The sequence below is a fragment of the Drosophila bipectinata genome, chromosome XR (assembly GCF_030179905.1).
Source record: "Drosophila bipectinata strain 14024-0381.07 chromosome XR, DbipHiC1v2, whole genome shotgun sequence".
Lineage (NCBI taxonomy): Eukaryota > Metazoa > Arthropoda > Insecta > Diptera > Drosophilidae > Drosophila > Drosophila bipectinata.
In genome coordinates this window covers 16,713,015-16,725,973 of record NC_091735.1, presented here as the reverse complement: position 1 = coordinate 16,725,973, position 12,959 = coordinate 16,713,015, and the positions used below count along the sequence as shown (strand labels likewise).

General features: G+C 42.8%; 2 protein-coding genes across 10 annotated transcripts in view; both read right to left on the bottom strand.

The window, feature by feature from the left end:
- Positions 1-1,660: 1,660 nt before the first annotated feature.
- On the bottom strand, positions 1,661-3,268 carry LOC108126680 (mitochondrial coenzyme A diphosphatase NUDT8-like). 2 transcript variants are annotated; one of them, XM_070276290.1, is made up of 2 exons: positions 2,809-3,265; positions 1,661-2,482 (listed from the first exon to the last, which is right to left on the bottom strand). In XM_070276290.1, exons 1-2 carry the CDS (start codon positions 3,162-3,164, stop codon positions 1,918-1,920), a joined length of 921 nt encoding a protein of 306 aa, XP_070132391.1. In that variant the 5' UTR covers positions 3,165-3,265; the 3' UTR covers positions 1,661-1,917. The 2 variants fall into 2 exon arrangements, with proteins under 2 accessions (XP_070132391.1, XP_070132392.1); XM_070276291.1 differs by having other exon boundaries at positions 2,340-2,499; positions 2,809-3,268.
- A 454-nt stretch (positions 3,269-3,722) lies between these two features.
- The window catches only part of inaE (inactivation no afterpotential E), a 33,634-nt gene continuing 24,397 nt past the window's right edge, over positions 3,723-12,959 (bottom strand). For 3 of the 8 annotated variants that reach the window (XM_070282935.1, XM_017243381.3, XM_017243388.3), the window contains exons 9-15: positions 10,848-11,372; positions 10,642-10,783; positions 10,458-10,562; positions 10,262-10,389; positions 9,149-9,172; positions 8,284-8,416; positions 3,732-5,878 (exon numbers count right to left, since the gene is read on the bottom strand). In XM_070282935.1, the coding sequence (XP_070139036.1) occupies positions 3,980-5,878; positions 8,284-8,416; positions 9,149-9,172; positions 10,262-10,389; positions 10,458-10,562; positions 10,642-10,783; positions 10,848-11,372 (2,956 nt within the window). In that variant the 3' untranslated portion in view covers positions 3,732-3,979. Of the gene's footprint in view, positions 5,879-6,316; positions 6,363-6,697; positions 6,814-8,283; positions 8,417-9,028; positions 9,115-9,148; positions 9,173-10,261; positions 10,390-10,457; positions 10,563-10,641; positions 10,784-10,847; positions 11,373-12,959 lie in introns of those variants that run through there. The other 5 variants (XM_017243412.2, XM_017243403.3, XM_017243420.3 and 2 more) reach the window with 5 other exon arrangements.

Sequence of the window (12,959 nt, the reverse complement as noted above, 5' to 3'; positions counted from 1 at the left end):
AATGCCTTTGCAACTTCCTATTCTTGCATGGAGCCCTAGGAGTTGCAATTAAGGCAGCGTTGTGCATCTCTTGAGTGAGATTCTTAACATTTCTCATTGATTTTTTAATTTTAATATTTTGTTCACAATACTTACTATAATTTGTGTTTTGCGCACTTCTTCGGCTTGCGACGGCATCTATTCTTCAGGATACTTATTTTCTCATTTTAATTTTTTAATTTTTTTTTTTTTACTATACTTACTATGGGTTGTTCTGCATCTGTGTTTTAGGTTGTTTACAACTTACTTACTAAAGATTGTTCGGGACCGATTTTTTATGTTTTTTATTTTCGGACTTTTTTTTTATTTTTTAATTATTATTTTTTCTTTGACAATACTTACTATATTTTGTGCTTTACATTTGTTCTTGTCGTGGCTCCATACGGCACATATTCTTCAGTATTCTTATTTTCGAGATTTTTTTTGTTTTCTTTATTTTGTATTAACTTTAAAGCCCTCTGCAAAGACATAAAATAATATTATTATATTATTAAAAACAAAGGCAAACAAAATCTATAAATATTGTTAAACTAAGAAGGTTCGAAGAGACTAAAGAACGAAAAATCTAAGGAAAGTATAAAAAGATGTAAACAAAAATATACTAAAAAAAATGCTTTTAAATAATTAAAATATTAATTTATAATTAATAAATATTAATATTAAAATATTAAATATTAATAAAAAAAATATTTTTAAAAAATATTAACAATTTTAAAAATCACTTTTCAGGTCAAAGGCCTCGCCGAGATGACAAACCAGAACACGACGCTGCGTGAGGCCGAGCGGGAACTCGGCCTGCGTCCTCAGGGCGGCGGAGGCGGCAGCGGCGGTGGCGTAGCCTCAGCCCACAAGGTGGCCGACAGTCTGGCCACGGCGCTGGACGCCACAGCAGCAACTCAGGCGGCGGCCACAGCCACTGCCACGGCAACGGCGGCAGCGGCAACATCAACCTCAGCCACATCTGCAGCGGGGCAGCAACAGGTACAGGAGCTACAGCAGTAGCAGTAGGGAGCAGTAGCAGTACAACCACCACCAGCAGCAGCAGCACCAGCACAACCACATCCTGTGCCACATCCACAGCACAGCGCCACCAAGACACCTCCTCAGATGACGTCCTGGACACTCACAGAGTCAAGGACCAGGTGCAGCCGGCCGACGAGCTGCTTCAGGAGGAGCTACTGGCCGGTGGCCGAAACGAGGAGGACGACGACGACGACCACCACCACTTGCCCCACCGGGCGAGGCGGGACAACGATCGTCTGGCGAGGAGGATATGCGCACCACCACCTGGTGGACGAGAGCCTGCCGGTGATCGCCAAGACGGAGATCTTCGACGAGGACTACGACAACGAGATGGATCTGGACGACGACGACGAGGCCGACAACAGCAGCAACGACCTCGGCCTCAACATGAAGATGGGCGGATCCGGGGGCGGTGGCGTGGACCTGTCCACAGGCGCCACCCTGATACCCTCGCCCCTGATCACTCTGCCCTCCTCCTCGACGGCGGCGGCAGCAGCAGCAGCTATAAGATATAGTCGGCCGATCGTTATGAAAATAAATAGGTTGGATCAACTTATCAAAATTAGAATATGTACTAAGTTCCAGCTTTCTAAGAATGTCATCTTTATAAATTCTATTTATTGCATCATTACCAAAAAAAATTCATGTCAGTATTACATATTTGGCTAAAAAATTAATTTATACACAAAGAACACAAACGATTTTGGATATTGCTTGGTTGGACCAAAACAACATCGTAGCGAGCGAATCTGGCCCAATTACATTGAGCATTTGACCTGAGTTGGAGTCGCTGGTGAGCTGAGTTTAATGGCACACAGACAGTTGTGTATTCCGATAGCTCCTGGTTAGATAAACTCAGTCTCGCATCGAGGGATCGGGCGCATTTTGTTTGTGATGATGCGCCGGCTTTGGAGGAATCTTAAAGGGCCGGATAAACTTGATGTTTGTCTTAAGGCAGTCGGGCAACAGACTCGGGGGCAGGAGGCTGTGCAGAAAGAGATGTGTCAGGTAGCCGGTGATGCCCCAAATACGATAGTGATCCACTGCGAACACAGGTCCGCTGTAACCGCTTCGGAATTGCGTGTGCCGTGTGGCCTTTGGCATGATCAGTGAGTTTAGTGGAACAACGAAGGCCTCCTCCACTTCCTCCATATTGAGACGCAGCTCGGATACATGAAAATCGGGCACCACACCCACTACCGGTACAATAGACGAGGTACGGGGCAAATGCAGCTCTTTGGCCTCGCCCCAAATTTCAATTCGGTTGCGTGGCAGACCGATCTCCTCTTCCGTTTCCCGTAAAGCACAATCCACGTTGCTGGCATCGTGCGGGTCTCGTTTCCCGCCTGGAAAGGATATCTGAAAGCTGTGACTGCGCAGGTGTCGCGATCGTCGCGTATACAGTAAGGAAACTAGGTTCCTATTATAAAAAGCAAACTATTAATCAATATTTAACATAAAACACGTATGTAAGTATAATTACCAGATAGAGCTCTATATACTTTAAATGTATCTATGTCTACAGATCAAGAACCTTTAAAATATATGCATATATTGGATAGTCTTTGCAGCTTATAACACTTCAGATTTTATAAAAGGTAAATAAATATCAGAAAAGACCAAACAAGATACTTCTCTCGACTTTAGGTCATGTCTTAAGTGATCTCAAAATAAAGGAACTTGTTTATGTAATTAAAAATTAAGATACAAAATGTATATATTCAGCTCTACCCAGACAGAACTTACGATTCCCGCTCTTGGCACAGGGCAATGAGAACCGAAGAGGTGTTCTTCTCATGCCTGTTCGGAGTGAGGGTCTTGGGACGCGGAAAGGCGGGCAAATTCCGCATCTTTTCCATGCACCTCTGTTGATTCTCTGGCTCTAGGATCGACTTGTAATCGTCGGAGCTCAGATGCAGATGATCCGTATGAGGTGGAGGAGAAACATTGGGCGGCAAGGAAACGGCCATCGACTCCGCCATGGAGGTCCCAAGGAGACGATACTGAGGACCCAGGGGATTCAGCACCTTTAGATGCGCCATCATTAGCTGGGAGGTAGTGCGATTCGCCAACACCAGGCCGCGTACGTTGGCCAGAGACATCTTCGTGTTGACAACAAATTTGTTCCTATTATGTGTATTATTATGAATTCAATGCTAAATGATGTAAACAAATGAATGAAACGAACTTTGGAATTGAGTGGAATAACATCGCGTGCTGTGCTGTTAAACGCAAAGGCTGAACTGTTAACACGAAGTATGAAGAACCAATCAGCTGATTCTACAGCTGTTATAATAGAGCGCAATTTTTGAAATAATTAAAAATTAATTTTGAAACAAAACAGAAAATATTAATTTTCAACAACTTGCTTATTTAATTTTATGCGATTTATCATTAAAAAAAATACTTCACAAATGAAATAATGTATCTATTTTCTGTTTCAATTTTTTTACTTCATTGAACAATAATTTGTTGTTTTTTATGCAATTAAATGGGTTTTAAACCAAAAAAAATATTTTTATGAATTCTTCTAATTAACTCAAGTAGAAAACACTTAATGATAAATTTTCAAAATTTCCTACCTAATAAAAAACCCCTAACTGTTTCATTTCATTTCTTTCGCATTTACAATAAAATACAATATTCATTTTTTAAAACGTTTTATTAAAATTTGTCATCGCTTTGGGAATCTGCTGCACAAAAAAATATATATTGCATTCATTTAATAATAATCGCCAGTGTTAACGCTAAATGTTTTCTGTTTCCTTAGGTAATCGGTATGCAAAATGTTAGTTTGTTAGTCAATCGATAATTGTCGACTGCTTTTGGGGGGTTATCGCTTTGCTATCAATTTGTTATCGCCATGCTATCGCCCTTTCAAAATCCAGGTAAGGTACTGCTCACAATTTACAACTATTTAAACATTACTTTCGTTATTGGCGGCCGTCTGTTTGGCCACCGAGCCGGCTGCCACTCGGGTTCGGGTGAATTTGCTAATGGACGTGGGCGATGCCGTAGAAGCAGCAGCAGCAGCGGCGGCGGCAGCATCCAAATGAAGGCTATTGCCGGCCGGATAGACACATCCTTTACGACGGCGTCCTGCCGGCGAACCAGAGTTCCTATCACCGATTTGTACTAGACTGGGCAGGTCTTCGCTTCGGGTGAAAACGAACTCCTCGGACGAGAGGCGCTTCCTCACCCGTCCGCCGACCACATCCGGTCGTTTTCCGTTACTCATTGGCGATGGGGAGGCGGGCGCCACCAAGGCCGGGGTCTCCAGGCCAGAGCCAACGCCAAGAACTGGAAAATGTGACTCCAGTACCCCTGGACGCATCAGTATCTCTTCGAGATGGGGTCCGCCATTCTGGCGTGCTGGCGTGACGAATTGCTCCAGCGAGGAATTGGCACTGTAGAAGCTCGTGTCCGTGGAACCCAAGCCCAATCCCAGACTGGCGCCCGTTCCGCCCGCGAGATCACTGCACTGACCGTGCTGGGAGCGGGTGCAGCATCCGCTCTGAGCATCCCGGCCACATGGACAATGCGGACAGAGTCGCAGACAATGATCATCCGCCAGGATGTCGCTATCGCTGAAGGTTAACTTCTTGACCGGCTGTGCCTCCCTGGACACATCCGGCTCACCTTCCAACGGATCTGCGGACTTGGAGGTCTGTGGCAACTGGGGCAACCTTTGCAGACTGTGCGCCGAGGCTGACTCGAAACTGTCGTCACTGGAGTCCAGACTGTGGTCCGGATAGATGCGCGGGAAGGTGACAAAGACCCGGCCCATACGCTTGTACTGATCCAGATTCCTGGTGTCTTCGGCACATCCTGCCAGATTTTCCGTGAACTTGGGAGCCCGCCGCATCACCTTGGGCGTGTGCAGTTGCGACTCGAAGATATCTTCGAGAGGTACCTTGTGGGGGCCAACTGCCACTCCCATGTGATGCAGATACCGCTCAATACTGTTCGCCAGGCTGATGGGCACGCTGGTGCGCGATGAGACACTGGAGATTTCCGAGAGCGTTTCCGGGCTGGCCAATGGTGCCAGTCCGTACCAGTCGTCGTGCAGTAGATCTACTCCGGCCCCTGCATCCGAAGCTCTACGCAGAGCCTGACGTTGGGCGAGTGGCAGAGTGCGAGGTTTCTTTTCCGAGTGCTGACGCTCGAGCAGCGACCTTTCGCCGGACTGGCGCCCCAGCAAGGACCTCTCGTCCAGCTGGTGCCCGAGTAGGATCGGAGGCGGGGTTGGGGCCATATCGAAAGCCACCGCTTTGAGCCGGGGCACTGGTATGTCCTCCGAGTCCGGTTCGTGATTAGCAATCACCGTGCCTGTCGTCTCCGAACTCATTAGGGATGGACTCTGCCGCAAGGCCACCGTGGCCAGGCTGTCGTCCAAAGCGCTTGATATGTCATATGGCGTATGGCTGCGACCCATAATGCTGCCCGCCAGGGAGGAGGCCTTGCTGCCGCGCGGTGGCATGGGTTGGAGGGGCATCGCACCACTTCCACAGCCCGATCCATTCGTAAAGGACGTCTCCAAGCAGAGCTTGTGCTGGGCACTCGGCGTTAGTGGCAGGCAGTTGCTCAGATTCGTGTAGGAACTTTGCGAGGGCCGTTTGCAGTGAGTCCGGCCATGATTCGTTTCTGTTTCAATTTCCGTTTCCGTTCCGGAGTGCGGTCTCATCGGATCCGGTTCGCCATTGGTGCTGCTATGAGCCAGCTCCTGGTGATCCGTTTCGTGACCTTCGTTCGATGCTGTGGAGAAGGCATTGGATGTCTGGCGCTGGGGCTTGCGTGGCCCACTCGTTGTTACAACCTAGAGTAGAAGTGTCATAGATTAAAAATCATCCTGTACTTTTGAATCCATCTTGAAAATATGTATGTAGTTTAAAGTCCTACTGAAACTTTTAGTCGATTAATTGATTGATTGCCAGATACATTTCCAATATTTATCGAAGTAATCGATCAATCGTTTATCCAGCAATCGAATCGATCAATCATGCTTTATACAGCTGGTGGTTACATTTAAATGGCGATATGCAGAAAGAGACGAATATGTATGTTGCGAGCGAGAGAGATAGAGAAAGCGAGCGAGAGTGGGATGCAAGTATGTATGTACAGTCGGACACGTGAACGAGAGTGAAAAGGACAGATGCATATGCAGATAGCGTGTGACTAAGTACAGTTGAGTCAAGGAGCGAGTGGGTGGTACAGTTGCGCATATGGATTAATAGTTCGTTTTGGTGGGAGGGGGGGGGGGGGGGGGGGGTGTTTGTCTGGGTGGGGTGGATTAGTGGGAGCTTACGGGTGCGAGACACAATATCGATATTCGTTGTACATACACAGCGATTTCAATTACATTTAGAGATAATACAAAATAACAGGTTGTTTTTGTTTTATTTGTTTGAGGTTAGGTTGAGAGCGGGAGAGAGAATATACATAGAGAGAGATAGAGAGAGAGAGAGAGAGACTTGTAATTCGGTTGACATAATAAGAAATTTTGTTTGGTTTTTTTTTTAGAGAGAGCAAAATGGAAAGTTGCTTTAGTTCATTTGTTTAATGATTTAATTCGAGATTGGCGGTTTATTGTTTTTTTTTATATTATTCTTATATAGAAGTTGGCGGGCAGCTGTACCTGGTATCAGTATTTTGTGTTGTCGTAGTTGTTGTTGTAGTTGTAGTTACTGTCGTGTTATCATTACGTCTACGAGAGGTACATGCCTTTACGGTTCGATCTCTACAAGACACGACCTGTGCACATCATCGGGTAAGATCGGTAACGATATTTGTTTATCGTAATTATCGTATTTTATCGGAAATAGTTATGTTTCGAAAAGAAGCAAAACAAGAAGCATTATTAAGTTCATCAGTTTTTACACAAAATTCGACTTAATTAGGTTTTTGAGTACGATCGGGATGGGTCGGGAAAACTCGACTTGGGGGAGTCAGACGAAGGTCCTTTTAGCTAGGATCCACTACTCTCTCACTGGCATCTAAGCATACAACCTTTCCCCAGCTAAGCCATTACATAAGCTTCACAACATTTCAACCAACAACCATTCCCATGCAGCAGATGTATCGTGTTTATGTCGGTGTTTTGTGGACACAAAGCATAAAATATGAAATCAATAAACTTACCAAATCAAATCCGCATAAAAATTAAATTAAATTATCATTTTGCAATAAATTTCAAACCAGATACTAGCGGTGATAACTACTGGGGTGCTTCCAAAATCCAAAAATAGCTATTGAAGTCTTGAAATCATTTTTCTAGTAACTTCATAGATACCCACACAACGCCTGATTACAATAAATAATAAAAAGCAATAATTCAAAATAAAAATTTGTATATATTGATCATCATAAAAATAAAGAAATCAATCCAGTTGAAATCCGGCTAAGGAATCGGCTCAAAAGTGAGTTATTTCGTGGAGAGCATTTTGTGACACAGAGATTGGGGAGACGAAATTCAAATTACATTTGTTCAGCTTACTCGTTAAATGGACAGACACAGGGATTACTTAGGCGAATTACAAACAAAATACAATACAATTTAAATACATAACTTAGGCGTAATTGTAAACATTCAAAGTCCATTGTCAAGGCCCTAAATACAAAATAGTGGACTGGCTAAGTATCGGTTCAATGTTTCTGTTTCATTAACTTAAATGACAATAAATTAACACAAATAATATGGTAACATTACTCGAAATTATAAACGATAAGCAATAACTCTTAGACTAGATAGCATTAACGTAACCGAAATATACATTAAGATAGTAAGGCATTTATGCTTGTCATGACTGAGGGAGTGTGTTCTTTTGTGTTCAAGTGGCTTTGCTTTATGTTTTCAAGTGTTCTTGGTATTTTTTTTCTTAGAAAGTTTTCTTGTTTTTCTTCCTTACCCCCCCGAAAACATGAGGCTAGACTAGTGGGCAAGGTAGAGCATACAAGAACTAACTAGATCGGTGCTGCGTACTCTATATAGTATGTATGCTATACATATACGTTTGCTCTAGGGTCTATAGTTAGACTATATATATATATATATATGTACGATTCAAGGACAACGACGACGACCACGGTGTACTAGGTGTACTAGGAGGGTACGGGTGATTCATTCCCATTCCCATTCAACTCCAGTCCAAAATAATCAGATCAACTGGCTGTGGAGTAGCTGTGCTCCGAGGAGCTGGGCCCGTCCTCGAACTCTGAAATTACCTTTTTGAGAGCGGCCAGGACCTTGTCGGGCATATGATCCTGCAGCATTACCGGTGATATCAGCACCTCGTCAAAATCCGTGGAATCGGCCCAGATGGCCTGGTAGACGGGCTCCCGATTCTTCAGAACATTTCTGCAAAAATACACAAAACCATATTTAGAATACTGTTCGTTTTAAAAATTTTCAGAAATTAAATACCAAACTACTTTCTAAGGGGAAGTATTACAAAAAGTCCTGCTAGTCTATTTTTTACCACAAAAAAAGTTATATATGTAAAATATCATAGGAATCTGCTTGAGTCTGAAATATATTCCAAGTTTTGGATCGTAATTCATGCTGGGGGTTCTAGTTCTCTAAAAAAAAACTGATAAGGACACAACTCATGTGAGTGTGAGCAAGAGGGGCAGACAACGAGAGAATGAGAGGGGGAGACACGATTACGGAGATAGACTCTACCATAAGAAAGGGATGGAATGAGACATGCACCATGCAAAAATTATACAAGATCTATATAAAATATTATATTTTTTTTTAATTTAAAAGATTCTTCTTTCGAACACACAACAAACCAAACAAGCTAATTAAAAAAAAACACAGAGAAAGTGTGCGAAAGAAAGAGAGAGAGCACGAGCAAGAGCAGGATAGACATAGATACAAAGAAAGAGACAGAGTCAGAGACAGAGACAGAGAGAGAGAAAGAGAGAGTGGAGAGATAAACAAAGATAGAGATAGATGTTCAGTTACTGCAGCACGGCTCTCAAGCTCTTCATCTTTCAATCTGTTGGATGCGATTTGTATCTGAATCTGAACATTGTAGGTGTGTGGGTGTATAGTGTGAGTGGGTGTGGGTGTGTGTGTGCCTACCTCCAACCACTGTCGTATTTTTGCCTGAAAAAATATTTTTGAAAATTATTTTCTTTTTTTGTTTGTTCTGTTACGTTTTTAAGGGCTTTTTGGGGGGCTTGGGGGTTTAAAACAGAAATTTTCAACAAAAACACGTTCGTTTGGTGAAAACGAATACAAAAACAAGTTCAGCAACACAAATACAAAAACAAAATCAAACAAACTTTAACAAGTGAGAGTAGTCGAGACATATCCGACTATATGATGCGCTGTCTTTAAATTATTTCTAGTCTTAAAAAGAATATTCTTAAATGGAATGAGAAACTTTTCCAGTCTAAGCTTTTCTTTGAGTGAGACTTTACCCTTGAAACAGTAATATTTATGAGTACATTTTTAAGTAATATTTTTAACAAATAAATTTAGGCTTTCAAGTAAATGTTACTGGTGATCTCAGTAACTGAGACATCACGTTTCTTACGAGCTGTTACATAAATCTCACGGGTATGTCAATCTTTGGACAGAAATTAGAGGTTTTCGGTTGACGAACCGCGAAGGGCCCGACCTCAATACCCGTAGAGTTCAATGCTCTTCAGGTGACAGCAAGATCGTGCACTGAGAAAAAAGCTGACATCATTTCTAGCAGTGAATATAGTGAATTGCAAAGTCAATATCGAGTGGCAGTGAATGTAGCTTGATGGATGATTATGAATTAGATTTATAAGCCCCACTATCAAGTTTTGATTAACAATGAATGAAGATTTATAAACCCCCCCCTCTAAAAAAAACTGATATATTGAATTTATGACCCAGTTTTTTGCGAAGCTCAGATCTATATTACTGACGTCATGGCCGGCACCTGATGGTACTGACTCACTCGCGGATCAGTCCGGCATTTCTCGCGACTCTCACTGGAGGCGACAGATAAGCCCCTCAATTAGCACGGACCTTGGTCAGAGACGCGGATCTGTGATCTTTGACGAACTCGGATCTCAATTCGAATCAAACAAAACGACAACAAATAAATCACACGGGCTTTTGGGGTCGAGGCGGAATCAAATGCGGATGCCAATGCCGGAATACGGATTCGGATTAACGCATTTTATTTTTGTTTATTTTGGTATATTATCAACTCACTCTTCAGCCTTGGGATGATGTCGCACTATGTGGATGATGCGACCGGGCGGATATAAGGGCTGGTGCAACGTCAAAGCAATGGAGCTATCCGTCGGATGGGCGCTGGTCGAACGGGCAGTGCCACGTTCCTGCGGAAGAATTAAAGGATATAATGTTATTGCCATTCAAGGGAATGAAAAATATCAGCGGGGAATACCTCCTGATATTGATTTATGTGCGTGTCCTGGCCGGACATGTGCACCACGGAGGTGGGCTCCGGTCCACAGCCACAACAAATTACTGAGCAGGAAATCGTTTTCCACTAAAATGGTACAAGGAAATATTCATTAGAAGATAACATTCTAAAGTATTATTTTTCTAAAAACTTATATAATACCTACCTTGGGATCTACACTACGCTGAATGGCATTTATTAGGTCTGCTCGCAGGGCTTCCATTTGGTTCAAGCCAATCCTGGGCACCACGTCCTTGCCCAAAACCACCGAGGTGATGAACGACTTGGAGTACTCCACGGCGGGCATACTGTTACCAAAAACCATTAACAAACTACAGATCAGTAAACCCTCAGAGACGCGATCAAACCCACCTGAGAAGTCCTCCAGGAGGGGAGTAACTGAAGCACTGCAGTGTGGGATAGTCGGGCTTCAAGAGTATCGCCAGTATCGCCGCAGTTCCGGCGCCCAAAGAATGACCCACCAGCACCAGGTCAAAGGAGTGCGTCTGTCGGTCGGGATTCCTCTGGAGCGCCTTCTCAATTATGTTGTCCTCCTGCAACTTGTTCTTGATGTAGATCGCCGCCTGCACCATTCCCTTGTGGCCGAGCCAATCGTCCCGCGGCGGGTTCAGTGGCAGGACCTCGCCCTCGGCATTCAGGTCCGTGAGTATGTCCTTCATGCTCAGGGTACCGCGAATGCTGATCACTATAGCCCGTTGGGTGTAGTCGACGGCCACAAAGAAGGGCGTCTCGCCCACGTCCACGTGGTAGGTGGCGTACACGATGTCGATGTCGCCCATTTGGAGGGTTTTCTTCAGGGCTGCGTAGTTGCAGAGGCAGCAGTTGTCCTGGATTACTTCAGTATCGTCGCCGTTGCCACAGAAACAGCCAAAGCATCTGGAGGGTGGGAGATATTTTTATGAAAAATCTAAGTTTGTAGTAGAAGCGAATAAAATCAAAATTGCGGACAAATGGTTTTTAAATAAATGTCTTTAAAAATAAGTAAGAAGCAGACGACCTTCTAATATAGTATATCTTATGAATACTTATACTCTTTAAATTTAAAAAAAAAACAAAAGAATTAAGTTTAATGTATTAAGTTTAATGTCTATAATCTTATCTGATTAAAATAGCATTTAATCTAAACGGAAAAACAGACACGCGGACAAGAGAACTTCGACCCTTTTGTTAAGCTCTTTGTATATTTTTATATTTTGTTTTATAATCATAATTTTGTATAATACCAGGACCTATAAATATAGATAAGCTAATTTAATAGATTATTGTTTACGAAATCTAACGTATGAATTTAAAGATAGACCGACAAACGGAAAAGCTAAAAAAAAAGACATGCCTACATCAAGGCTAGAGTTCCTTTTTTTAGAGCTCTACTTTTATCCAGAACCCATAACATGTTTAAACTTTATTTTTAATTAGAGCCAAATAATTTCAGATACCTTTTAATAAAAAACAAGAAAGCAAAGCTAACTTCGGGCGGAGCCGAAGTTGATATACCCTTGCAGCTAAAACCGGATATATATCGCAAACATCGGATATAGTAGGCCGATCCTTATGAGAATAGGAATATATAATCCAATTTATTACAATACAAAATCTAAAAAAAGTCTCAAGCTTCTATCTTCAAAAATACCAAAGTTGGTATTTCTACCAAAAACCATTTCTGATCGTTCAGTTATATGGCAGCTATAAGATATAGTCGGCCGATCGTTATGAAATTTGGTAGGTCGGATTAACTGATTAAGAATATAATCTGTACCAAGTTCCAGCTTTCTATCTTCAAAAACACGAGAGTTGGGTCATTTCCGATCGTTCAGTTATATGACAGCTATAGGATATAGTCGGCCGATCCTTACGAAATTTGGCATGTCATAATGTTTTGCCAAAAATAGCTGTCATGTCAAATTTGAACTCTCTAACTCTAAAAACACAAAAGTTATACCATTTCCGATCAATCAGTTATATGGCAGCTATAGGATATAGTCGGCCGATCCCGGCCGTTCCGACTTATATACTGCGTGCAAAGGAAAGAAGGGTGTGTGCAAAGTTTCAGGACGATAGCTTTAAAACTGAGAGACTAGTTCGCGTAGAAACGGACAGACAGACAGACGGACAGACAGACGGACAGACGGACAGACGGACAGACGGACATGCTCATATCAACTCAGGAGGTGATCCTGATCAAGAATATATATACTTTATAGGGTCGGAGATGTCTCCTTCACTGCGTTGCACACTTTTGGACAAAATTATAATACCCTCTGCAAGGGTATAACAAAATAAAACTAAACCGCCCAGTGGAGCAAACACATCCCCACCACATCAATAAAATAACCAAAATGTTGTCACTTGCAGTATTGTCCAAAAAATGTACTTTCCCCGCCTCTTTACAAAGTTGTAGTGGATACAACTGAAAACGCATCCTGTTAAAGTCCCTTTACTTCCAGAAACCTTGAAAGTGCTTGC